Source organism: Argentina anserina, chromosome 4, assembly GCF_933775445.1.
Source record: "Argentina anserina chromosome 4, drPotAnse1.1, whole genome shotgun sequence".
Taxonomy (NCBI): Eukaryota; Viridiplantae; Streptophyta; class Magnoliopsida; order Rosales; family Rosaceae; genus Argentina; species Argentina anserina.
The window spans coordinates 25,958,763-25,985,538 of NC_065875.1; the positions used below are offsets into that span (position 1 = coordinate 25,958,763).

The 26,776-nt window shown below is 37.2% G+C and overlaps 4 protein-coding genes across 6 annotated transcripts; 2 read left to right on the plus strand and 2 right to left on the minus strand.

Annotated features, from left to right (window-relative positions):
* The first annotated feature begins 1,533 nt into the window (after window positions 1-1,533).
* Window positions 1,534-5,842, plus strand: LOC126792532 (MACPF domain-containing protein At1g14780). The gene is made up of 7 exons (XM_050518938.1): window positions 1,534-2,108; window positions 3,326-3,527; window positions 3,752-3,829; window positions 3,972-4,155; window positions 4,366-4,544; window positions 4,630-4,697; window positions 5,018-5,842. Exons 1-7 carry the CDS (start codon window positions 1,555-1,557, stop codon window positions 5,661-5,663), a joined length of 1,911 nt encoding a protein of 636 aa, XP_050374895.1. The 5' UTR covers window positions 1,534-1,554; the 3' UTR covers window positions 5,664-5,842.
* Window positions 5,843-8,050: 2,208 nt separating this feature from the next.
* LOC126792533 (RNA-dependent RNA polymerase 1-like) lies at window positions 8,051-14,814 on the minus strand. The gene is given in 8 exon segments (XM_050518939.1): window positions 8,051-8,623; window positions 8,626-9,078; window positions 9,292-9,442; window positions 9,907-9,930; window positions 9,932-10,779; window positions 10,781-11,793; window positions 13,705-14,248; window positions 14,678-14,814. Coding segments are annotated over 7 exon segments (3,369 nt in total). The 5' UTR covers window positions 14,210-14,248; window positions 14,678-14,814; the 3' UTR covers window positions 8,051-8,248.
* Window positions 14,815-15,584: 770 nt separating this feature from the next.
* LOC126790694 (tRNA nucleotidyltransferase cca2) lies at window positions 15,585-20,299 on the plus strand. Of its 2 annotated transcripts, none has more exons than XM_050517030.1 (17): window positions 15,585-15,688; window positions 15,795-15,845; window positions 16,052-16,366; window positions 16,457-16,587; window positions 16,671-16,788; window positions 17,004-17,059; window positions 17,273-17,322; window positions 17,487-17,585; window positions 17,789-17,898; window positions 18,012-18,130; window positions 18,271-18,337; window positions 18,540-18,623; window positions 18,958-19,020; window positions 19,149-19,302; window positions 19,425-19,574; window positions 19,841-19,938; window positions 20,021-20,299. In XM_050517030.1, exons 3-17 carry the CDS (start codon window positions 16,223-16,225, stop codon window positions 20,138-20,140), a joined length of 1,563 nt encoding a protein of 520 aa, XP_050372987.1. In that variant the 5' UTR covers window positions 15,585-15,688; window positions 15,795-15,845; window positions 16,052-16,222; the 3' UTR covers window positions 20,141-20,299. The 2 variants fall into 2 exon arrangements, with proteins under 2 accessions (XP_050372987.1, XP_050372986.1); XM_050517029.1 differs by having other exon boundaries at window positions 15,632-15,688; window positions 15,765-15,845.
* Window positions 20,300-20,570: 271 nt separating this feature from the next.
* Window positions 20,571-26,383, minus strand: LOC126790475 (probable RNA-dependent RNA polymerase 1). 2 transcript variants are annotated; one of them, XM_050516717.1, is made up of 7 exons: window positions 26,329-26,383; window positions 26,145-26,192; window positions 23,813-24,081; window positions 23,276-23,724; window positions 21,902-23,188; window positions 21,654-21,804; window positions 20,571-21,569 (listed from the first exon to the last, which is right to left on the minus strand). In XM_050516717.1, the coding sequence occupies exons 3-7, from the start codon at window positions 24,062-24,064 to the stop codon at window positions 20,766-20,768; spliced, it is 2,943 nt and encodes a 980-aa protein (XP_050372674.1). In that variant the 5' UTR covers window positions 24,065-24,081; window positions 26,145-26,192; window positions 26,329-26,383; the 3' UTR covers window positions 20,571-20,765. The 2 variants fall into 2 exon arrangements, with proteins under 2 accessions (XP_050372674.1, XP_050372673.1); XM_050516716.1 differs by lacking the exon at window positions 26,329-26,383 and having other exon boundaries at window positions 21,902-23,724; window positions 26,145-26,206.
* Between the last annotated feature and the right edge of the window lie 393 nt (window positions 26,384-26,776).

Below are 26,776 nucleotides of genomic sequence, written 5' to 3' on the forward strand. Positions count from 1 at the left end.
AGTCGTTGATCCAGCCTGCAACCCTCCGACAACCAAAAGGAGAGAGAACAGAACCAAGAACTCCGAGTTGACGAGAAGGGAGATGAACTCCGAGCAAGACCGCCAAAACTAAGCGAAGATTATTCCAACCTGAAAGGAAAAGATGCCCTCCTGCCCGATTTGACACCATCAACAGTAACTGAGCCTCCCTCAGGTGAAGATCTGATTGTCGCCGCCTATGAAAGTCGGCCGACACTGACAAAGACAACAACCCAGCCCAGATCCAGTCGTGGCAAAGCCAACCCTGAAACCACACCGATCAAACAAACCCAGTCCCACCGGTGAAACCCACATCACAAGGGCTGCAACCACCACTTCATAACACGAGGAATAGACCCCTGACTGGCAATCGATCAAACCGGAAGCAAAACTAGCAGGACATCACCGAGATATACTACAAACCCTATCCATCCCAAAACGCATAGGCGAAAACGCCATCCACGTCCCCGTCGAGAAGGAGCAGAAGCAAAGAGTAGAGGAACGCTATGTTGGTTTGGTTGAGAGGAAACCCATGAGGGGAGTAAAACCAGGGAAATTCTGCTGTGCGCAGCTGCATAGGATGCAATAGCAGAATCTACCATACACACTCACACACACAACACGTGCATTTTCTGACAGCCCTCTATCCACCATTCAATTATGTATGTATAGCATACAACGCTGCACAACAGCTGAACCCGGAAAAACAACACGTCTGGTGATTTTGTATAAGATATATATTTTTTTATTCCTTAAAATTAGTAAACGACGCAATTTCATTTCTATAGTTTGGAATAACTTTCTAAATTTATTGATGTTAGATTTTATTTGTACATGGAAGAAATTTCACTTGATCATGGTTACTAAGTTATAATGAGAATGATGGGTAGTTAGCTAGTAGCTACCTTAATTTCAACTTCGTAATTAAGGTTCCAAACTCCAAATTTGCTTAATTAAGGTTTGCAAATTGCCGCAGCACTGAAATGTACAATGTTACTATACATTGCTAAACCCACAAACAATCAAATAGAACTCGTTACCTTCCACCACACGGTCCACGTATCGGTTACTATATAAAATAAGTATGAATTTATGATAGACATTCATATACTACTAAATGTTGGTTTACAATGTTTTGAACGTAAGACTAATTCTATATAATCGAAAAAAAAATTTGAACGTTAGACTAATTGTGAAATTAATAGTCTTAAACTGGTGCATGTGAAGCTGACGATAGTGGCTGTCAATCCTTTAATTTAGGAAATTTCCAATTATCATATATACGTAAATGATTAGCATGATTGAAAAAAAACATAAAAAAGAATCAATGACTTTTAGGTATTAAATCGTATAATAATATCTTTCTCCCTTACTCATACTATTCCCTAGTTCACATCTATATCCGACTACTACCGAGTCTTCTTCTACAGTTCTACCTCATCAGGTTGGAAATGAATATAAATACGCAACTAAAGTACACCGAGTCTTAAACATTCTCTGGTTTGTCTCCTACTTTTTCCCATTTTTTCCTTCAAGATGATGAGCTTCGGAGACATTCTCCATTCGGAGAAAGAGAAAGAGAAGGAGATGATGCTCACGACCACTACTAGTCTCGATGGCAAAATCGTCGAGAGGGTTCTGGCCAGTTTAGGCAAAGGCTTCGATTTGACGTCGGATTTCCGGCTTAACTATTGCAAAGGCAAACGACGGTTGGTTGCCCTAAACGAAGGTGGCAAAAGAGATCTCGTCATACCTGGTTTTGGTACCATTGCGAACGTCTCCGGCGACATTAAATGCGACAAGGGAGACCGGACGAGGAACCAGACCGACATGTACAGCTTCAGTCAGATGTCGGAGTATATCAACCAGAGGTCGAGTGTTCCCGGGAAAGTGCCGTCGGGGTTGTTCAATTCGTTGTTTGAGTTCGATAGTGGTTCGTGGGGGAGTGATGCGGCCAATATCAAATGCTTGGGTGTGGATGGCTACTTTATTATCTTCTTCAGTGTTCACATCGATAGGTACCCTCTTGTTCTCGCCGATGAAGTTCGCGGCGCCGTTCCGTCCACTTGGGACCCATTTGCCATTTCAAGGTACGTAATTTCCTCAAGGTTGTTGATCAATACAAGAAAAACATGGGATTTTTACTTTTTGTTGTTGTTTTTTTTTTCTTACGGAAATCTCATTTTACTGAAGCAGAAAAAAAGAGAGTATATATAATCCGACATTATATAAACCGTCCATACAGCAATGGCTAATAGTGTAAGTGCTTAGGGTTTGATAAAAAAAAGTTCTTAGGGTTGTGATTTGTGACCGCTTTTCTGATTAAGCCGAAGATCCATCGATTGTTTTCAGAAGATTTTATATTAATTATATAATAGTCCACTGATGGACAAGTCAATATATATTATATAGTGATCGATTTACCTAATATATACTTATAAACCTACCTGTAACAACTTGTGAAGTTCTTCATAAGTACTCAAATGTCATAGTTTGGTTTTCACTCATTTTATATTTCAATGAGAATATTTTGAGAAAATTGCGTCGGACGTGTAGTAGGATGAACTATATGAATATATATATATATATATATATATATATATTGTGATCACCTTCTGTGCACTTTCTATTTCTAGTTAAGTGTTACTTTCATATACGACGGGCACGATTGATTGACTATGAATGCCGTCATCCAAAGTTTTTACCTGTTCTTAGTCAATCTAATTGGTAATTTTAATCTTATTAGTAATCTATTTCGTACGTAATCCCATTTTAATTCCTTTTGCATATATCACTGCCGGATTAAGTATAGAAAGACTGAGCAGTGGCCCAGATAAAATATGAAAGCCAATCATGCCCATGTCTACGCCACGATTTGCTAGCAATTGTTATATAAATAAGCAATTGAGACGGCATTGATATATTGAATGAAATAGGCCATTGTATATTGAATGAAATATGATTCTTTGACCACTGACTCTGCGCCCTCATCTCTTATGGTTTTCGATGCCTCTTCGATGGAGTTTCCTCTAGTTTTAGTTTCCTAATAGAGCCAACGGTATAAGATGATGATCGAGTTTGTATTCAATGTATTGGAACGCAGTTCTTTACAAGATTCAAATATACAGTCAAAATTACCAGCTAGTTCCTAACTCGATATTAGTTAGTGGACTGCGCTTGCTTAATTAGCAGCCCTCTTAGCCAGTCATTCATCAATCTGACTCTAATAATTGTATAAAAGTCCCACATTGGGGCTGTAGACTATTGTAACTAATTAATATTGATATTGAGTATTGGTGGAGCGCAGATTCATACAGAAATATGGGACGCACATCGTGGTGGGTTTGGATGTTGGGGGTCAGGATTTGGTGTTGGTTAAGCAAGATAAATCATCATATATGGAACCATCAGACCTCAGAACACACTTACATGAGCTCGGAGATCAGCACTTTACAGGGACATGTAATTTCTCCCCACTCCTCTCCAAATCGAAAGATCATAAACACAAGGTACCAAACAATATGCATATTTTTGGAATGACCCCAACAATATCTATTATGCTTAACCTCGAGAGTAACAATATCGTACTGTCTGCCCAAAATTGACCGGCAATCAATGAGTGGCGACTCTCTTAAAGAGATTAAGAGATTCAATTCATAAACTTCGAGATTTTGGATTGTAGCCAAATAAGCCAATCAACTTTGTTCTTAGTCATAGTATTATGTATTTGCAGGCACCACAGGCATTCAATATCTTTGATTCTCCACAATCCGTCGCCATCAATGGGTTCTCCACCACAAACACAAAAAATGTAAGTTGGAGGTGTAAGTTTGCTACATGTATTAACTTAGCTAGCTAGTTTTCCTGTAACTAATTCCAAGCAAAACTATATAATGCGATAATTGATATCATTGTCGATCAACAACACCACAGATTAACCGTACATATTTCAGGGAATCACTGTGATAAGCTCTAAAAGGGGAGGTGATCCATCGGCCAGTAGCCACAGTGAGTGGCTTCAAACAGTTCCGTCAATGCCGGACGCAATTCAGTACAGCTTCATTCCTATCACTTCTCTACTGAAAGGTGTTCCCGGCAAAGGTTTCTTGTCCCATGCCATCAACCTCTATATAAGATGTAAGTTAGCTTCTAACAAACACCCAAATCCAAGGAAAAGCAATAACCCTAGCTAGCTAGTTTGAAACTTGAAAGCTAGATTCTGCAAATCATGGGTCGACACTATGCATGGTTTAAATTTTCGAGTGTGTTGAGTTCAGTACAGCAGTACGTACCTCGCTTTCTTCTCTTTAATCTAATTCGCTTTGAATTGTGTTTCTGTATCTGCAGATAAGCCTCCTATAGCTGATTTGCCCTACTTTCTTGAATTTCAAGTATCCCACAAAGTTTGGGCTCCCATTCACAATGACCTACGTTTGGGTCCTGCCACAAATAGCAAATCTAATCCATCACCACCTTCTCTTCACTTCAGCATGATGGGTCCTAAATTATATGTGAACACCACACAGGTAATACTTATTCAACTGTAAAATTCAAATTTTCTCTGGCTGCAAATTCCATCCATCTAATTATTATGCTGTTTTTCATTGATAGGTTCGAGTTGGAAATAATGCCCCCATCACAGGGATGCGCTTGTTTCTTGAGGGCATGAAATGCAACAGGTATATATTTGATTTATTGACATTCTTCAATAATGCTGTTATTTAATACGTCAATGGCGGATCCTAAAATATGCCAATGGAACACATTAGTGAATATTCTGGCCAGCAGAAGAAACTTAAGTTCTGCTTCTGTAACAGGTAGTGCATGTCAAAATATTTTGCTTCTGTAATCTAATATAATACATTAGAGCGAGGCATAAAATTTTCCTGTTTACCAAAAGTTAGATGGGAAGCTACCGATGCGTCGACATGCATGCATATCTCTGATATCAATTCTAAGCTCCATCATTGATCACAACAATGCCCTATACATCTTTCAGGCTAGCCGTCCACCTTCAACATCTAGTAAACACCCCATTGATGTTGGATAACAAGATCGATGACACAAAGATATGGCGAGGATCAGAAGAGATTGATGATGACCGGTACTTTGAAGCAACAAACGGGAAAAAGTTCTCGCATGTGTGCACAGCGCCGGTAACGTACGACCCAAAATGGATGTCTGCAGGCGTAACATCGGCCTTCATTGTCTCAGGAGCACAACTTGTGGTGAAGCAACACGGCTCAAAGAACGTTGTCCATCTTCGACTCTTGTTCTCCAAAGTCTTGGACTCTTTCTTAGTACAGTCAAATTGGGCAGAGTCATGCTCATCCTCAACTAAATCATCGTCGTCCTCTGGCCTTTTGAATGCGATGAGTAGACCATTATCTGGGAACTATTGGGGAAAAGAGAAAGTAGAACCTGCCGCGGAGAATGTAATATTGGATTCGAGTGTGTTTCCTGCAGGGCCACCGGTGCCATTGCCAAGGCAGAAATTTGTGAAGCATGTAAACACCTCACATGTCTGCAAAGGGCCGCAGGATAGTCCTGGCCATTGGTTAGTCACCGGAGCAAAGCTCAACTTGGTCAAAGGAAAAATTGGCTTGCGAGTCAAGTTTTCTCTGTTAAACGTAGAAGAAAACTGAATGTACATAGCCTAGCTAGCACATTATTTTCATTCTTTCGTTAGATTATTATACTTATTCAACGCAATTAATATGCTAGCAAGTGCATAGTGCTTTGCGAGTTATGCCACTCTAAATGTAGAGAGACTGGCGTTTTTGTAAACTGAACTTTGGGGTCATTCTACATATCAAGATTACCAGTTGATCTATCATAACGATCATTCATCCCCGGCCACCATCCCAGTTTATGCGTATATTTTTAAATCAGTACACAGCTAGAAATTATGCTCGAACGACTAATTAGGGTTTGGATCGATCGCTAGGTTCAGATCTGAGGTCCACACTAGCAAGCCCTAGATATATATAGAAAGGCCATAGCCCATAGGTAGTATCTTTGATATATATACACTATTACAAAGTGTCATTGCATGTGGTTGAGCCTGAATAAATGAATGGAAGTACTATATGGTAAACTTAATTATGCATTTAACTGGGGAATCTTTTATCTTCCAGATTGTTTGAGTTCTGTTGACAAATCATGACCATAAAGCTAAAAAGTTAATACCAAGATAATTTTATGCACATTGATTTGTAATAAACTACATATATGTTCCTGTAGATAAAATTTTGAACAAGTTCACCATCTGCTTCCTTAAAGTAGAATACACTCTTTGTTTCCGTAAAGCTAGCTATGAATCTTTGACCTAGCTAGCCAAGTATTCCTTATTACAGGCTACATCTTAACGTACAATGAAAAACAATTCAATCAATATCCTTGATACGTACGTACCATGTTAGTTCTTCCGGATACCAGTACATATGATTATCTACTTCCATAGTTCCATTAAAAAGCGTACAAGAACTAATTAAGGACTTTGGATTGAGTTGAGTGCGCAAGGGGTTGATCGATCTCTTCCAGCTAACGATTAAGAATCGAATAAAGGGGTAAACAACGGCGTATCTTTTCAATAGATGCATGTCAAATATGTATACAAATATGCCATACAGTTACTATATATACACGTATATACATATTCATCTTTTCTGATGTGTAATCATATCGATCAGTAGATCGTGCAAGAGTAATAGGACCACTGCTTTCTTCTCTGAAATGTTTGGGTAAATTAGGACGTACCAATTTATGCATTGTCGTCTCACATGGCATGGACTGGATCAACCTGCTAGTTGGTACGTTGCCTGGTTCGGTAATTATCAATCAGCTGATTCTAGACCCTTGTAAGTACATATAATCATTCATTCACTAAATGTATGCCAATGCAATGTCAGCTTTCATGAAAAGCTCCACAAAACTCATGAAACGCCAACATATATCCACTAATTAATCTAGCTAAGTGGTTTCAATACTTTCAAGGTAATTTGCTCGATCCTTTTAATAATCTATGGACATATTTTCCTTATACGAAATGTACTCGATCGATCTGAGGCAGCCATTCAATGGAGATTACTGAATGATTCACTTTTTGTGAAAAGGCTAGGTTTTCATTTATTGGAAAAGCATATAGTAATTGATGTTGCATTTCAAATTTTTCAATCGATTTTTGTGTTTTGCTTTAGTATAATATGAAAAATCACTACATCCGATCATCAGCACGTAGCTGCTTATTCGTCTAGCTAGCTAGAAACAATAAACAACTAGAATTTGCTAGTTTTTATCTTGCATCGATTCTTAATTAATTGCCATATCACATCTTATGCATTCGATTGCTACGCCTAGGCATCGACCACGATCTACATATTGAAGATGATATCCATGATATAGCAAGCGGTGTGATATATAGCAGCTCTAGAGAATATATGACGAGATATATATATATATATATATATATATATATATACACACACCACACGTACGTCAGGATATTATTACCATATACGATTCGGTACTTTATTTGCTATTTAAGATAATTTCCAGTTCATAATGTAAGTGTTGCCTAGAGTACTACCCTTAATTTAAAATTCTAGTAAGAGTCGGAGAGCTATATATATGTACTAGGCCAAGATGTTGAACACGCCCGAGTGCGGTGTAGATAGATATTCGATCGAGACTTCGAGTAACAACGAGTTTAGCCTCTCTTTTTTTTCTTGTAATGGAAATGTACGAAGTTAACAAAAATTTCAATCAAGATTCTCTCTTAGCTAGAAAGGCCACCACCTATAGATCTTAGATCGATACGAGCGTAGCTAAGACTATCTGCGTTTTATTATACTTGCAAGGCAGTCGATCTTTAGCTAATACCATCCTGGCACTTAATGCTTATGTCATATTTAATTTGGAACTCCAAATTGGAGTTCATGAAGAAGATGAATAGAGATCAGCAGTCTATTTGAAGCTACATCGATCTTAAACTCACAGGACTATTAATGTGTCCGTCTTCATGTAATGAAAAGCTCTCAAATTAAAATCTGCCAGAAATGGATGACAAACCAAAGATGGATATTAAACAAGGAAATTGCCTTCAAGTCTTAATCATCAGCACCATGAATAAATAAAAGACAAATCGAAGGTGGATATTGTACAAGAAAATTGTCTTCACGCCTTAGCTTGATCATCGCTACCATCAACAAAGTTCAATCTTGCCAACTTATCAGAACAGATACAAGCCATTCAACCGCCTCTCAAGAGATGACATAGCTTGCTTGACTTTGTCCCTCTTTATGTGAACCAGCTTGTCATAAACACACCACGGAAAACTGATAAAATGGTCACGTTTCATTCCCTCATTGTACAAACCAAAATACTTGGGATGATATGTGACATGGTACCAAGCTGAAGCTTTTGCATAGACATCATCACCTTCGGAATCTGTTTCAGTTCCTTTCTCATTGAACCAGGCCCTAGCTTCCTTCCTTAATGACTTCATAGCCATGTTTATAGCATCTGCATCCCGCCTCTTGGTGAAAGATTTTGACACTCTCATAATATTCCCACTCAATATCTCAGCCTCGGTCTTGATCCCATACTCCCATAGTAATCCAACAGGTTTCCCAATTTGTAATCATAATTGCCTTTGTAATAGAAAGCATCTTCAAGGTAATCCTCAAAGCCATCAACCTCCATGTCAGGGTCATAGGATTTTTTCGCTACTTGAAGAGTGAAGGATGTAATACAGTTGTCATGGGGTGCAATGTCCTTCACCTCACGAAAAAGCTGTCCAATCACTTTGTACGAAACATACATGCTTTTGTCCGGCTTCTCCATAAAATCTAGATATTCTTTTGCATACAGATTTGGTGGTATCACAGCCGGCACTCCGGTTTTTGGAAAGTCTACAGCAGTTGAAAACAGCTTCGCGAGCTCTATGCACGGAGGACTCATTGCTCTTTGATGCTCTCTGTCAGCAAAAACAGTGTGGGCATTGGCAATGATCCCCAGACTATCATTGACTATGTAATTCACAAAGTATTCTTCTACTTCCTGCACCACAAAAGTAACAGATAATTGACTCAATTAATTGCTTGAGTACAAATAGATCAGCAGACACATGAACTCTAAGTGTTTAACTCAAAAGAATGGCTTTGAAGGATTCCATGATTAATTGGAAGACCAAGGATTAAGGAGAAAAAGATCCACCTTATAGCTGAAAAAAGTTCAACGTTTAAGACAGCATATGATAAGTCAAAGTAATACCTCAATCGTGACATCATGATCCATCTCTATAGTTGGTGCTGGGGTATAATCCATAGGTTGGATTTGATTCCGAGGAATCAACTCGGGGTCCCAGCAAACACAGTATATATCTCCATCAAGATCACTCCCAGAACATTCATTTGGATGAGGCCTAGCATTATAAAGGAGATTTCAATCACTAGTCACGTTTACACAACTAATCAATACTTTGCAAGAAGTTCTAACAGATGAAGCCTATAGAAAAACCGCGCCCTGCAAATTTGAAAGCCTTAAAATCTATATACAGCATGTAAACCATATCAAATCATTTGCTCCTAAAAAGGAAATGGAGATCTACTACATAACAATGGAATGCGACAGTCAGTACTGATTTATCTTGTGAACACAAAAAAGACCAAATAGGCAGAATTACTTAACTCCTGAACTCAAAATCCCCATTTTGATATAAATAAAAGCACAGACTCAAAGTGTGCAATTTATAACATTAAGTAAGAGATCAACATACTACAAACTAATTGTAATTTTATCATAAATCAATGAAGATTTCACGACAGGCAATGTTAATCAACTCAGGTTGCAGTATTGTGGTACTAACTGAAAAAAGTTGTATTTTACCTTGGTCCTTTTTGTGGAAATACCACAGTCCACCATGTGGTGTAACTCCGGCACATTCACAGCCCTTAAAACACGCACATCACCAGGGTGTAAACATGGGTTCTTTGCAACAACTACCTTTCCTTCAATAATGAAACAGTCGTCTGATGAGCTCCCACCATTTATGAATGAATCATCAAATAACTGCCTTCGTCTGTTTCCAGAAATTTGCACAAACACCTGCCCATATTCCAAAGTTCTTGTTTCATCTAGGCATCCCATCATTGCCCTTCCATCAGGGATAAAGATTCTTGTTTTGGTCCTCAATTCCAACAACTTTGATGCCCGAAACGTTTGGAGCATCATTGAAAGGAATGGTTCAACATCAGGTTTATAACCACACATTAGCAGTGCCTTGAGGATGCTTGTACTCTCACCTGCAGACATCAAATCAAGAGCCTCCTCTGCTTTTAATGGGTCAGTCAATATGGCATTAAGTTGTTGTACAGCTGCTCTTTGCTTTTTCAGGAAAACTTTATCTTGAACTTCAAGTGTAGACAGAAGAGTTATCCATTGGCGATTTAAAAAACAAGGCTGATACTTGCTACATGCTAGAACATCTAGCTTTGTGTTTTCAGAATCATACTTGGACATGCTCTTTCTCAGTGATAATTTCATTGATGAGGTTGGATCAACAGCTACAACACCTTTGTAACCACCATATCGAATTTGAAATGCAGATGGTGTGAATGCTTTATAGCCACATTTAGAGGCTACTTTCCTTGCAAAATCAGCTGATATTTTCCCAATTCCATCGGAGAACACATATTTATCTCCATCGCAGTCAACAGTTACATCAGGAGTAACTTCAATCTCATTCCTGCCAACACTTAAGAGTTTCAGTAGAAGAGCCAAAAGATTGACCCAACCTGGCAGCGTACTTTGCTACATTTTTTATCTTGCGAAAATTCCCCATCCCTGCTCTTATCTTATCAGCACTAATGTTATTGGTTGAAGCAAACATCCACAACGAATTCTCTCGCAATTGACTTGATGAGAATGCAAGAAACTCAAACTTCTTATTTCCAATTACTATGCCGTTTCTGAGGATTGAAAGAACTCTGTTGTAGATGCGAGTTTTCCTAGTAGATGTACGGGGAGATAAATCTGTTGAATAGAGCTTTTCCATCTCCTCATCCACAAATGAAACACGAAGAAAGTTATCGATATCACTGGAATACTGGCGTACAATGCGATTTGAGACATTTACCTCAGGACCCGAAAAATACACTTAAGATGGTGTTACTTGAACCCTGCGTACATATACCAAACCTGGATCTAAGGAGATAAGTGCAGGCTTTGGAGGTTTCTTTGATGTCATGTACTTCAGGTGCTCCTCAGAAAGCCACACTGCAGGTTGATAACAGCACTCCTTCAAATTAGATAATTTATCTAGGGCATACTCTATAGAGGAAAGAGATATTCTTCGTGGATCCACCAGCCTATAAAAACCATTATCAAGTGTCGGCCCTGATAGACAACCCATTTGAACCAGCAAGTTTACTTTAAACAATATATCATATGGCAAATTAACCCCTGTAGGAGGACCAACAATAGGAACCAAGTCCTGGTTGCAGGAGAAAGTTGAGCCATTCTCCAAGACAAATTGACTTTCGCTCTCCTTGTAATAAGCAAAATTTTCTTCAAAATCAGGAAGTTGGCGGCCAGAAGGAAGCTCTAAACATAATGAAGAGGACTGCCCAATATAGCTTCGTGGAGTGAAATCAGTAGTCCGAACACATTGGTCATCAGGGACATCCCTAAAGTAGTTCATTGTAGGGTCCTCAAATACATTTCCAGAAGAACATGCTTCTTCTTGTTGGTAGATGCGAGGAGCTCCATATAATTATTATACAAAAGATCATATAAGGAAGGCTAGGCATGTGATAAAGAAAGTATCATACTATCACTATGCAATAAGAAAACATATTGAAGTTATCTACTTCATTCTCCCCTGATAGGAGCACAAAGTGTGACGTTCTTAATGTTTTTATGTCATATTTTTACTCTTTGTTCCCTCTTATTTAGTGCTATAGAGTCGTAGTTGTGATATATGTGTTTAGGAAGAGCTTGGTTCGAATACATGAGATTTTGTGTTGAAAACGTGCTAAATGTTAGAACTTCTTATTTAGATATGATTTCTTGTTGGATTATGATTCATTCTCTCATCTTTCCTTGTTTCCAACTTCAAATCCTAATTGATCAAGAAGAGAAGGGGACGGAAAGACCATTTCCTAGATGGATAAGGAGAAGTGATGCCATGAGCAATTCCTAGCTAAAAAAGAAGAAACTAGGTGTGTGCAATCAAAAGAAGGATTCATATTCGGAGTTGGATTCCAAAACCTAGTTGGAGATGGATTTCTAAGGTATAATTGCAGAGATTTTCGTGCATAATAAATCAAAATTTCAAGGAGGAAAAAGATCTACACTTAAAGCCAAATCCATACAAGAATCAAAAATCTGTCAAAACTCGTAGTCCAACTTTAACAGACTCTCATGGACAACTCATAATGAATTAGAAGACGTGTGATATATAGATGGAAAACTCTACGAGTCTAGTTTTGGTTGAATTTGGAATCGCATCAATATCTATTTCCTAGAGAAAGTTATGACGGAATCATTGCACGAAGGTGTAGTGGGCTCGACTGAATTTTCTCAACCATTGATCTTCATTTAATGTAAGAGTTGTGAGGAGAAGTTGGGCCATGTTTTCTCTTATATATAGAGAGGCACGAATCAACATCAGAATTACCATCAATTCTTACACTTAATACTAGCCAAAGCTCTACACAAATACATGCTCACCGTTCCAAGAACCATAGCATCGAATTTCCATCCTTTCACCATCTCTTGTTCTGAAGCACGAAGCTTAGGACATTCATCCCCTTAGTAATCTTGGACCTATCCTTGTGAACGTCCCGAAGGATTTCTAAAGTGTAATAATGACTTACTATTTATGAATTCATATTACGTTCTTGTTTACAAATGATGTTGTTGTTTGTTTTGGTTTTATTTATCTTGACTTAGTCTATGAAGTTGCTGTGAATTTCAAGTTTATATAATGATAATGATTCTCAAGTTTCGATTCAATGATTTTTGGTTTCTGTCATGTATACTTGTGAGTGATTTCGAGATTGTCTTTGTATTATGTTTGCCTGAAGTATCATGATATCTAGGTTGTTCGATTAATAACTTGTGCTATGAACATGATTATCATTGTTGGCCAAAGTATGCATGTTAGGGTTAAACATGTTAGATGTTAAGTAAGGCCCGAAGTCGTGCTTGATTGTGTATAACATGTCTATATATTTAGGATAACTCCGAAGGCTCCTAATTGCATGATCGATTCTTAGTTATTTATGAGTGTGCTCGGCATGAACTTTAGGGAGATTAGAACTTGATTTTCGTTGACTTTATGTTACTTATTTGGTGATTGCTTGTGTTTTGTTTGATTGATCACATATATATATATATATATATATATTAGTTTAGAGTTTATTTTCTATTTTTAATCTTCAATTCAAAACTTATATCCCTTAAAACCAATTTATGAATTTAATGTTATGTGGCTCTGTGATTCATCTCTGTCTTTGGATCCCCGGCTTGTAACAATACTTTCTTACTTTATACTACTATCAAAGCTTACAGAGTTAATATTGATGGCCTTAACACGCCCATCATCCCCTTCCGAAACACTCTTTCAAAGAAGATTACTAGAAGACAATAGTTTCCAGCATTAATTAAGAAGGTGACGAACCTGAATCACAAGGTACTTAGCAGTACGACCACGTGGACGATGCAACTCAATTTGCCAGATGTTCTCATACGAAAGCTGAAGTCTATATACCTTCTGATGGTATAACAGCCGAAAATGAAATTTCCGCATTCCAATCCCAAAGTCAACTGAAACTTCGTCTGATCTCCACAAAACAGACAACTTGTCATTTGCAACCTGGCAGCCAACATGCAATACTAAATCTTGCAAGCTATGCAAATAAGTTCTTGGCTTTAGTTCAATATCATGGTCCGCCGGATGTGCCCTCAAATTGGATCTCCCATACATAATATTAGCCAAAGAGGTAATTTTCTCAGCCTGACTAGTGGACTGAAACTGTATAATAGCATAGAATCTTCCTCCCCTTTTGGCAGGCCGTAATTTAAGAGCATGAACACTTCCTTGTCCTGTATATTGCTCCACAAAAGCCTTAATCTTTTCGACAGTTTCACCCGAAGGAAATCCATATAAATTTATCGTCTTCCCCATCTGGCCCTATTGAATTTCTTCACCGCATTTATATTTATGCTGCCAAATCATAGTTGTTACTAACAATACTTGAAAAGGCTGAATTTTGTGCTATAAATACTCAAGCTTGTAGTTGAGACTTGAGATCGATCAATCTATACTACTAATACTAGTCAAGACTGAAGACCACAAATTTCATTTCTCCAATTATAGAAAAGAGCAAAAATTCAGAAAGATATAAGCACAAACTGCAAAGAATTGTATCAAAACAAAGCAAAACAGCGATCATACTCATCATGGTATCAAAACAACCAACAAAGACATGAACTTGATACGGATTATCAAAGATTTAAGCACAAAACACGACATCAACCAACATTGTTCCAAATTTCAATGAAGCAGGAAGCGAGACGACGCAAAAAAGTGATGGGTAAAAAACTAAAAACCCGGAAGAAAAGCAAAAAGAGCAGAGAGTAGGAGAAGAGAAACCTTGGCTGATTGATAGAGGGAGAGTAGATAAGTCGGAGATTCAAACAAACACAAGTCAAGTTCTGATGATGAAGCAAAGAGAGAGACTCTTGGTTTTCAGTCCCTTCTGGTCAAATTCACTAGTGGGAGAGTGGGTGTATATTGTTTCGGTAAAGCAAAACGAAGTGTTTTATGACTTTTATCCTTTTAGAAGAGAAGGGTCACGATTGCCTCCTACGCGCACTCCCTTTTACCTTCATGTGTGCAAGTGACGTTTAAGCCCATGTCATTTAGCTAACATTTCAAAAAAGGAACTTTAAAAAATTGATTAAAAAAATTATCAAAATTTAACAAATGGCCAAACAAAATTGATAAATCTCAGTTCTCTCTTCTACGTAATTGGCTTGGGCCAAATTTTCAAGATTCACTTTTTAAGTTTTTAACATTCATTTCACAATCTTTGCTAGAATAGAATACAAATATCGTTAGAAGACTAGTTATTTCAAAAATAATTTGATCATAAATATGTATGTTCTCTTTATTACGTATTTGACTTTTATCTTTTGACATATATATTATAATTCAATTTAAAATTAGGAATCTACTAGAGTAAAACTCAATAATAAGTAAGATATAGTTTATGGTTAGCTAAATTTAATTACTAAAATAACTTCCACTGTTAAAATGATCCAAGAAGAATTGCTGAAGTGACATTGCTAAAAACAATTCATTGGAAAAAAATATTTACAAGGCTAATTTCGGCAAATAATGTGATGTTCTTGCCGACCAATAGACGGGAAGATGCGAACTTCCCCTGCAAGGAGTAGGAGTGAAGCAAATCCAGTGTACACAGCACCATACTAAACAAAACCAAGTCACGCGACACGTGTAGGCCACACCTCCAAAACGAATTCGGGTCCTGGGTCGGGCCGAAAATGACCCGTTTTGCAATCTAAAACCCCTCACTCTCTTCCTATTCAATTCCAAAAACCCTAAAACAGTCCGACTGAGAGCATCGATTTCAAAGTTCAGGTATGTTTGATTCGAATTGTCACTCTTCCAAATGTAAATTCATGCTTTTGGGTTTCTCAAGTTAAGGGTCATATAGATTTGGGCAATGTGGTTTTTGTTTTCGCAGAGAGCTCTGCTTCTGGAGAAAGCGCTTCTCCTCCGCTCTACATTCCCTCAGGTAAAGCCATTCTAGATTTCTAGGGTTTCCTGTATCTGGGTCTTTAAATTTGAGCTCAAAGTTTTCACCTTTATAGTAGTTATATGTAGCTTATCTGAAAAAAAAAAAAACAATTGTAAGTGAACCCAGTTTGATAGAATCATTGTATGGTTTATAGTTGAACTTATGAAGTTAAAAGTGATGATTGATGTGTGTACTGTGAGCAGGCATTTCGAAATAGAGTTACTTGGCAAGCAAGGAACAGCAAGGGAGCAAGGCTGGGAGCTCCATTTTCTGTTGGATTTCCTTTTCGGTTTGCTTCGAAATCGTATACAACAGGGCAGAAGGGGACTCTGAGAGGGGCTAGATTTTCGGGATCAGAAGGAGCATCAGCGGTGATGACTACTCCGATTGTACGTGTGAGGGACACCATTGAACCTGATGAGACTGAAGAGAAGATCTTTGAGAGGCTGCTTGGGACGCTTGACCATTATGGACTCAAGACTCAGCTTCGAGTCGCAGGTGGATGGGTCCGTGATAAGGTAATGGTTGGTGAATTGGTGAGGGGAATAATTGATTTACGGGGAAACAAAGAAATTTGTCTTTGAATATTGTCTAATTTTGTTATGCAGCTTCTTGGGCACAAGTGCAAGGACATTGACATTGCTTTGGAAAATATGATGGGCAGCACATTTGTGGAGAAGATGAGAGACTACTTGTTGTCTGTGGGGGAAGAGGTTCAAGGAATTGCAATCATTCCAAGGTAAGTGGCTTTGATATTCATATTCGTACTCGTCTAACTCTTACGTATGATCCCATGACTTACTGTGTTCTGTTATATTGCAGCAATCCCGATCAATCAAAACATTTGGAAACGGCCAGGATGCGCATCTTTAATGTATGGGTTGATTTTGTGAACTTACGCTGTGAAGAGTACAGTGATGATAGCCGCATTCCTACTATGGTAATTTCTTGCTTTGGGATATATGATATTCTAGAGTTTTTTTTTTGTCACCGATTTGAGTTCTATGGTGTCACATTACTTTACTTTACACACCATGAATTGCAAAAACTTTTCTTTTCTTCTGGAATTTTTCTACTATTGCAAACTTTTAGTCAGCTAGCTGCAAATGAAAGTTCAAACTACATGAGTTAAATTTAGGATTTGTTCTCCTGCAGCAAAAATATGGCACACCAGAACAGGATGCACTGAGAAGGGATCTAACAATAAATAGGTATATGTCTTTTTGAAGAATTTTCTGCTAATGAAACGATGTCATGATGGATAAATGAGAGATCTGTACTGTTAAATAGTGCTTGTTGGTATCTGTTCTGCAATTATACACCTTCCACTTTCTCTACAGTCAACCACACATTAAGTTTTAACTTAACCTATACTTCATGGGAATAATTTCTGCTCCTAATAATTGTTTCATTGCGTTGTGCAGCTTATTTTACAATATCAATACCAAATCCGTTGAAGATTGGACCAATAGAGGTAAGTTTCCAGTGTGCCTTTATTTACAGAATTCCTTAACCCACAAACGGATCTGTTACTTTGGTTTCCATATATTATCATCTGTATAACTAGCTTTAATTTAGTTTTTTTTTAGAATGTAACTTTAGCTTTATTTGTGAATATATTTATTTTGTGGTTTGCAGGAATTAAAGATCTAAAATGTGGGAAAATTGTGACTCCTTTACCACCAAAAGAAACTTTTATGGAGGATCCTTTACGAGTTCTTCGAGCTATCCGTTTTGGTACTTGCCGTGTTGTCCTTGAAACCACAGTTTTATTTGGCTACTATTAAGAACTATAACAAACATGGACATCTCCTTAGTTTGCTTCCTTTAAATTAGTTGGCAACACTTAGTTCTATAGGGAAAATTTTCTTTTGGCAACACTTAAATCTCGCTCTCACCTGTTAGAATAGAACACTCAATCCTGCTGTCATTTCGTTTAGGCGCAAGGTTCAGCTTCATACTTGATGAACAACTAAAGGAAGCTGCTGCTTGTGATGAAGTGAAAGCTGCTCTATCAGCTAAAATTAGCAGAGAGAGAATTGGAGTTGAAGTAAGTAACTATTTAACATAATTTTAACTGATGATTGTTTTGCATCTTAGGCTAGCTTGTTTCTGAAGGTTTGGATGAATTATCTACTAATTATTTTCTTTCTTCTTAATTAGATTGATCTTATGATCTCTGGAAAGCAGCCGGTCCAAGCTATGACCTATATATGTGAGTTGAAGTTATTTTGGGTTGTCTTCAGTCTTCATCCACAATGTGAGCCATCAGAAGGTGACAGGTATGGTTACTTACCTAATGGAATTCAACAAGTATACCTGGAGACATGTAAATGCATTCTTAACCTGCTTTTCCCTATTTCATCCCCTATTTTCTTTCTTAGGTTTGATGCTCATTGATAAGTTTTCTTACCTAATCCAGTGATTGTGTCTCGTACTTGGATTGTACATGGAATCTTATTGAATCTATGGAGCGATCTCTCTTCAATGTGAGTGATAAGGCATTGTTTATATATATTATATATATATATATATAATTATATATACACACACACACGCGCGTTTCTATTTGTATAGCAGTTTCTGTTTTTTTTAATATATTTATTATCATATTAAATTAATAGTTATCCGATAATTATTTAGTAGTTGTTCCAACTCTTTAAATTATATACCTGTGTTTTTGGTTTTCAGGATGAGCAAAGAAGGCTTTCCTTTTATGCTGCAATGTTCCTTCCACTTAGGAAGACCATGTATAAAGACAGGAAAGCAAAAGATGTAAGGCTCTCTTCATCTTTTCCAAAAAGGATATTTAAGAATTATTATTTACTTTCTGATGTCGATTTCATAAATGACCAAAAACAGAAAGCTAGTAACCTCGATTTCTTCTTTATCATTGGTGGACCATCAGTTAAAGGAATGAACTAAGTAAAGTTAATGACATAATTGTCAAATAGATGTAATAATGTTTTTGCCATTGTGATTGTGAGAAGGGAATAAGAGTTAATTGATTTTATAGTTTTAGTAGGTCATTTGGAAGGCTATAGATGTGATTCTTTATATCAATCTTTTACTTCTTGTTTAGCATCTAACTTCCGTTTTTTCACTTTAGGTTCCTGTAGTGAATTATATTTTCAGAGACTCCCTTAAGCAAAGAGTCAGCGATGCTGAAACTGTGAGTTTTCTTCTCACTACCCGATTAATTTACTTTGCAGACATGCTAAGCTCTTGTGATAGTTATAGCAAGAGTTCCTTGCTTCCACAGTTATTGTTCATAATGTCATTAAATTGTCTTTGCTACAGGTTGTTAATTTACACAATGCATTGGAGAAGTTTTTGTCTTTGCTTCCTCACCTTGTACCAAATGGTGATGTAGAACTCGCTGAAGTTTATTTAGGAAGAGAATATGTTGACGTCCCTTTTACTTCAGAAGATTCAAAAATCAGGGTATTAACAGGTATAAGTTCCTGAGTGCATAATTTTGGAATCCATAATACACAGACTTTTCACTAAGCTGAATTGAGTAGTGATTATAAGGATTTCCCCTCTAATTGTAAATAGCACTTTCAACTGTCCCAGGGTTTCTTTTACGAGAAATTAAGGATTTTTGGCGAGCTGCTTTGCTGATGTCTACGCTGTTATATCCCACTAACATTGTAAACAAGAACTTCAAGGCAGAAGTTTGCATAACTTTGTTTGCAGAAGCTGAAAAGGCCATAAATAATCTAGGTATCGCCTCTTTTAACAACTTTTTTCCAGATGATATTCATGTGTTTCATAGTTCCAGTTTAGAGTAGTTTGCCAGTATTCTTCTTGTACTGATGACTCAATAACCTGAAATGGGGGTTCTCTCATGTAGTTGCTTTGAGACGAGAAAATTTTCCCATGTCTTTAGCTTTTACATGTTTTCTGTGTGGTTTTTTTTTCCTGGCTGTGTATATGTATGGGTGAATGTGGCTCTCCTGCCTGTCCTGATTTTTGTTTTGGAGGAGCAGGTCTAGATAGAGTGTGGGATGTAAAGCCATTACTTAATGGAAAGGAGATCATGGACGTATTGCAGCTTAAATCTGGGGGACCAGTTGTCAGTAAATGGGCAAGCTATACATTCTAATTTTAACACAATATGGGTTGCCTTGAGCTTAAAAACTTTAACATGCCAATGCATTCACTGGCACCAACAGAAGCTACTTGCATGGCAGCTTGCACATCCTTCGGGGACTGCAGAGGAATGCCGCGAGTGGCTGAAGGAAACACACTTTTCAAGTACTAGATCAGCTGGAGATACGGAGGATTGAGCGGACCCAACACCAAGAGAAGTAAGACTGATTGTAAATAGTTAGACTCAAGAATTTTTATCAGCATTTTGATATTTGAGGGAACGTTAATTGACACTGAAATGTACAAGGTCAAGTTTAATGGTAGTAATGCTATATTCAAGTGATCTTATCCGGCGGTTTCTGTACAATGTGTCAGCCACGTCCACAAGTATTATTTTCCAAATGTAATCCCTTATTCTCATCCTGCTCTCACAGACCAAAACATATCAAAATTGAATCGAGTTACCATCTGATAGTGTATCATTCATCTAAAGGACAAGTGAATCAACACTGAGAGTTCAATTGATCTCAAAGTGCTTTGCAATAATGGACATGAGAACCCACATTCTGCGTCAGTGGATGGGTTCCGCGATAAGGTTTTGCAGCACTTCGGTTGCTCATGCTCACAAACTCGAGGTAAAAAAAAAAAATCAGCGAATAACGTCTTTCAATTTACAGAGATACTTTTGCCAAGTAAAATGTCGCTTCATTCATAATATCTAAAGTAGTTCAGAATATGATCATAAATCTACAACATTACACAACGGCTTAGGACTAGTCCACACTGATATTAGCGTATTAGATGTCCAAGTCAAATGGCTCTTCATGGATTACTTTTTTTATACCTCTTGATGAGGACGAGCACGTCGAAAACACACCATGGAAAACTCAGGAAATGTTCTCTTGTCATACCCTTATTGTAGCAACCCCAGTAACGATGATGATATGTGACATGGTACCAGGCTGATGCTTTTGCTGCATACATACCAATGTCATCTTCGATATCCAATTGATCATCACTATTAGGCTTCTCAATGAACCACTTCCTTGCCTCTTTCTTCAATGACCTCACGGCGTAGTTGATTGACTCCATGTCCTTTCTCTGGTTGAAAAACTTTGACACATTGCTGATACTTCCACTCAGTATTTCAGCTTCAGTTTTGATACCATAATAGTCCATCAGGGTTCCCAGCTTGTAGTCATACTCACTTTTATAGCTGATGGCATCATTGATGTAATCTTTAAATCCATCTATCTCCATATCAGGATCATAAAACTTCTTCGCCACTTCCCTAGTGAAGGACTTAAAAGAGTGTTGTGAATGTGATCCTAGCTTTAAATCTTTCACCTGTCGGAAAAGCTTCCCGATCACACGCTTGGACTCGTAGGTTTGCTTGTGAGTCTTATCCATGAAATCTGGGTAGATATGGGCACGGAGTTTACTCGGCACTTTCACTGATACACCAGTCTTAGGAGAATCAACGGCGCGTGAGTGGAGCTTGGCGAGTTCAATGCATTCAACACTCATAGCCTTCTTTCGTTTTCTGTCTGCAAAGATGAGATGTGCATTTGAAATGACTCCCAACTTGAAATTCCTTATGAAATCGGTGAAAGACTCCTCAACTTCCTGGTAGTGTTACACAACATAACTCATTTTCATGCCATGTTAAATAACATCAATACTTATAAATCATGTAGAATAAGACCATACCTCCACTGTAACATTATGATCAATTTCCACAGTTGGTTCTGGGGTATAGTCCATGGGTTCAACTTGCCTCGGTGGAATCAGGTCACGATCCCAACTCACAAAGTAATCATCTCCATCTAAGTCGCTGCCTGAGCACTCATTAGGATGAGGCCTATTCCATAGAAGAGAAAAGTTTAAATCAGTATATATATGGTTCAATACTTATATACATATGCAAATATCAAGCAATCTGAGAGAGTGAGAGTTACCTATTTCCTTTTTGGGGGAACACAACACAATCCACCATGTGGTGTAACGCCGGCACGTCCACGGCCAAAAAGACACGCACATCTCCCGGATGTAAACATGGGTTCTTAGCAACAACCACTGCAGCCTCTATAGTAAAACTGCCATGGTTTGTAGCGGTTGAAGTAGTGCCGCCGCTGAAGATATCACGGTGAGAACATTGCACAAATACCTGACCATATTCCAATGTCCCGGTTTCATCTAGACATCCTTTTAGTGATCTTCCATGTTGAATAAAAATTCGTGTTCTTTTTCGTAGTTGTGCAAGTTTTGATGCACATAATGATCGTAGCATAAATGAGAGAAATGGCTCTTCGTTTGGCTTATAAACCATTAACATTTCATACAACATGTTGGTTGCCTCTCCTTGGAACATCAATCGCAAGGCCTCTTGTGCCTTTAATGGATCAGCTAGGATTCCCTCTAATTGATTCAGTACCTGCGTTTGCTTCTTCTCAAAAACATGATCCTTAACTCCGAGGGTGGACAAAAGGGTAATCACTTGACGATTTAGGAAATAAGGCTGGTACTTGCTCCATGCCAGGACATCTAACTTTGTGTTGCCTGATTCGAACTTGAGCATGCTCTTTCTCAGTGACAGCTTCTTTGACGATGTTGGATCGACCGCGACAACACCTTTGTAGCCACCATAGCGGATTTGGAAGGCAGATGGAGTATAACGTATCCCACATTTTCGTGCCACTCTTTCAGCAAATTCAGCAGATATCTTCCCGATTCCATCAGAGAAGCAATATTGGATTCCCTGCCTTTCAATTTCTACATCAGGAATTACTTCAAATTCATCTAAACCAACACTAAAAGCCTCCCAAGATGAGCTGAAAGACTGACCAAGCCTGATTGCATATTTAGCCACATTTTTTATGCGACTAAAATCTCCCATCCAGTCTCTAATTCCTTGGGCATTAAGGCCCCTTCTGGAAGCAAACATCCATACCGAATGCTCTCGTAATTGACTCTTTGAAAATGCTAGAAACTCAAATTTCTTATCACCAATCACTATACCATCCCGTAGAGTAGAAAGTATCCTTTCATATACTCTAGTTTTCCTTTCCTCTCCTGTGAAACTTGTCTGCGTATACAAATCTTCAGCATGCATCTTTCCCAAGTCCTCATCGACAAAGGATACACGAAGAAAATTGTCGATATCTTCATGAAAATTTCGCAAAACACGATTGGAGAGATTGACCTCTGGACCACAGAAGTATACTTTAACTGGTGTAATCTGAACCCTGTGTACAAGCACAAATCCATCATCTAAAGATATAGACGGTGACATAGGAATCTGTTTGCATGTCTCGTACGTGTTAAAAAGCCACCTTGCAGGTTCGTAACAACACCCCTTATAGTTGACCAGTTTGTCCAAGGCAAAATGTATGTACTCAATTCTTCTTCTAGTAGGATCTACTAGCTGATAAAAGTTGACATTAAGAGCTGGACCGGGAATACGACCATGTTGAACCAACAAATTTATCTTGAACAAGATTCTGTATGGCAAGTCGATGCCTTTGGGTGGAGCCAGAACAGGAACAAGAGCTGAATGGCCGGAAAATGTGCGACCTTCCTTCAGTAGAAAGTGTCCTTTATTCTCTTTATAGTTAACAAAACTCTTGCGAAGGACTGGAAGTGCACACCTCAATGGAAGCTCCAAACATATAGACGAGGATTGTCCGATGCAGCATGATGGAGTGAAATCCACATCTCGAACCCAGTGGTTGTTAGAAAACGAAGTTGCATCTTTCTTATAGATTCGAGGGGCACCACGTAACTGGCAAGAAGAGAAAGAAGATGAAAGGTTAGTGATGCTAGCTAGAAATTACTAGGATTTAAAGCAAGCAGTAAGATCTTTGACGAACCTGGATGAGAAGAAACTTTTGAAGCTGACCACGGGGACAACGCAGTTCAATCCGGTAAATAGTGTCATATTGGAGCTCAAGCTTGTAGTCGAAACCATCATAAGAGAAACAAAAGTGCAGACTTTTCAGTTCCATCTCAAATGTCACAGAAACATTTGGTTTTTTCCAAAGCACCAAAAATTTGTCCTCTGATATCTTGCATCCAAAGTTTAGTATCACAAGTTCCTCCAATACTTTTGATCCTGGTTCCATGTCACGCTGCCTTGTAGCTATACAATAACATGTGATGAAGTGAGTCAGTTCGGAACCAAGTTGGAGCATCAGCTAGAACATACAGCAAAATGGTGCACAATTAGCTAGTTTAACTATGACTTGGCTAGAAACCAAATCACATTTGCTGAAGACTGACCATCATTTATTTCATCCTCAAGTTTCTAATATACTTATGGGTAAAAACCTTATATGGTACCTGATGTATCGCTACTTGAACAATTTAGTACATGATGTATAAAAATGGACAATTTGGTATATAAAGTTCTAATTTTATTCCAATTTGGTACATATGTCAGTTTTGATCATATTTTCAAAGTTATTTTCGTAATTCTAGTTATAAACTCCTTAAAATCATACTTAAATTCATTTTAATCTATTATCTCCAAATTGCCTCTCAATTATCTTCAAAAGTTTGATATATCTCATTCATTTAGCAACTACTATGTATATTTCTAAATATAAGTATTCTTAATATAATTATGATATTCAATAAATCCCATTTAGCTATGAGTAATTTGAAAATAAATTTGAAAATAACTAAATTGGGATTGCTTATTCAAAATTTATTTCCCTTTACAAAAAAATGGAAATTATTTGTAAATTATTTTCAATTTCTTACGGCTAAATTTAATAAGGATGAAATAAACATCTTATGGTACTTTTGTTGTAATAATTATATTAATATTCTATATTTCGATATATGCGTAGTGGATGTGGATGAAATATATTTTGGAGATAAATGAGAGACAATTTGGTGATGATAGGAAAATATGAAGCAAAATATAAAATTAAGGAGCTAAGGATTAAAGTGACGAAAATAACCTCAAAATATTATCAAAACTGACAAAAGTACTAAAATGGAATACAAATGAGAACTTCAGGTACCAAATTGTCAATTTTCATACATCAGGTACCATAAGAGGAATTTACCATATATTTTTTTGGGTAAATTCTTTTTATGGTACCTGACGTATGACTAGTTGGACACTTTAGTATTTAAAACATTGAAAATGACAATTTGGTACTTGAAATTGGATTTTATAGGACACTTTGATACTTATGTTGACTAATAAGAGAGTAAAATAAACATTAAAATATATATTTACAAAAATATAATAAAAGGGTGCAGCTATTTCCACCCTACAATCTTCTTTATTCACCATACAATCTCTTCACACCTTACTTATATATTTTTTATTTCAAATTTTCTTTGTTCACCCAAATTTTATTTATTTATATATATATAATTATTATTTTTGGAAGGATGAGACGGTAGAGTCTTGAATAAAGGAGTGAATATCTATTCTAATTTAAGTACATATGTAAAATTAAAGATAATGTAAAGAAATAAATCATAATTGTTTCCAATTTATTATCTTTTAGTGTAATTTTGTATCATGAAGTTTTAGTATTTCAATAATTCAATAGTTTGTAGGGTGAGCAAAGGAGATGGCAGGGTGGCAATAGCCGCACCCATAATAAAAAAAGAGTTTTATATATTCACTATCCTCAAATCTTAATCGTTTTATGCGTTTAAGTTAATACTTTTGGGTCATGTTGATAGCATAAGTCAATTTTATGTTTATGAAATTCAATCGTTTCACAAAATTACTCTGCGAGACTATATTTAATTAACTAAAAAAATTCTCTTGTGTATTTAATTAAAAAAAATTAGATTTTCTAAACAAAAATTCAATTTTCCCCTTCAATTAAAGCTTAAAATTATTTTCTCGAAAACGATTCAAGAATGATGAATACCAAAATGATAAAAATTAGCCTTAAACCTATAAAATTCTATTAGTATTTTTATTTTGATAAATAATATGTCAATGTCAATTTTACCCTATAAATTTAACAAAAAAGTCAACATATGTACCATTCTTTCACATAAAATATAACTCCAGCCTCCAGGTATCAAGGTGTCTTTTTGAAACATTAGGTATTAAAATATCTAATTGATCATGCCTCATATACAATAGAATGAATTTACCTACTTTTTTTCTTTTTGGGATGCAAATTCCTAACAAGTTCAAACAATTCATCAAATGACTGCTTTTACCTTTTGGAGGTGCCCCCCACAACTGCTTGAGAAGTTCGACGCACGTAACTGGACAATGTTTTCCATGAAAGTTTATGAACCATTAGCAAATGACACTAGAAAGTTTATGAACTGTGATATAGCTAGTACAAGTTAAACTTAAAGAACAACAACAATTGAAAGAGCAAAAGTAGCGGTTGTTGACCTGCTAGGCTAGTGGCAAAACCTTTGTTCACCACCGCAGCTCTCTGCTTATTTGGTCCGAGAGAGGTATCACCAAAGTAGATTTTGCAGTCGAATTTGAAAGACGACCTTCTGACGAGATGAAACTGGAGCTTTGTATAAGGTAGATGAAAATGTCATAGGTAATTTAGGCAAGTATTGACGTCTCTACTTATGTATCACATTCCCTCTCCGTATCAATGTATTAACCTGTTTAGAAAGGTTGACATTGCTTTGCTTGGATGTCTTTTTTATTCTTGTTTTGTGGATCCGGTCTTGATAAAGTCTGGGATTAAAGCCGTTGCTTAGCACACAAGACATCAAAAAGAATGTTTTGCAGCTCAAGTCTGGAGGACCACTAATTAGAGGATGGGTAAGCTATACATCTCATTAGAGGAAAGTCTAGGGTGCACTAAGGTATCGATCAATAC

What these genes read in the sequence shown, in the direction of transcription:
- LOC126792532 (XM_050518938.1), top strand. Translation starts at nt 1,555, where the DNA reads ATGATGAGCTTCGGAGACATTCTCCATTCGGAGAAAGAGAAAGAGAAG. An exon ending in CATCAACCTCTATATAAGAT is followed by an intron (nt 4,156 to 4,365) that starts GTAAGTTAGCTT and finishes CTGTATCTGCAG; the next exon opens with ATAAGCCTCCTATAGCTGAT. An exon ending in TATATGTGAACACCACACAG is followed by an intron (nt 4,545 to 4,629) that starts GTAATACTTATT and finishes TTTCATTGATAG; the next exon opens with GTTCGAGTTGGAAATAATGC.
- LOC126790694 (XM_050517029.1), top strand. Translation starts at nt 15,774, where the DNA reads ATGTGGTTTTTGTTTTCGCAGAGAGCTCTGCTTCTGGAGAAAGCGCTT. An exon ending in TCTTCGAGCTATCCGTTTTG is followed by an intron (nt 17,586 to 17,788) that starts GTACTTGCCGTG and finishes CATTTCGTTTAG; the next exon opens with GCGCAAGGTTCAGCTTCATA. An exon ending in AAAGGCCATAAATAATCTAG is followed by an intron (nt 19,575 to 19,840) that starts GTATCGCCTCTT and finishes TTGGAGGAGCAG; the next exon opens with GTCTAGATAGAGTGTGGGAT.
- LOC126790475 (XM_050516716.1), bottom strand. Translation starts at nt 24,064, where the DNA reads ATGGAACCAGGATCAAAAGTATTGGAGGAACTTGTGATACTAAACTTT. An exon ending in AAAAGTTTCTTCTCATCCAG is followed by an intron (nt 23,725 to 23,812) that starts GTTCGTCAAAGA and finishes TCTTCTTGCCAG; the next exon opens with TTACGTGGTGCCCCTCGAAT. An exon ending in ATCATAATGTTACAGTGGAG is followed by an intron (nt 21,570 to 21,653) that starts GTATGGTCTTAT and finishes TAACACTACCAG; the next exon opens with GAAGTTGAGGAGTCTTTCAC.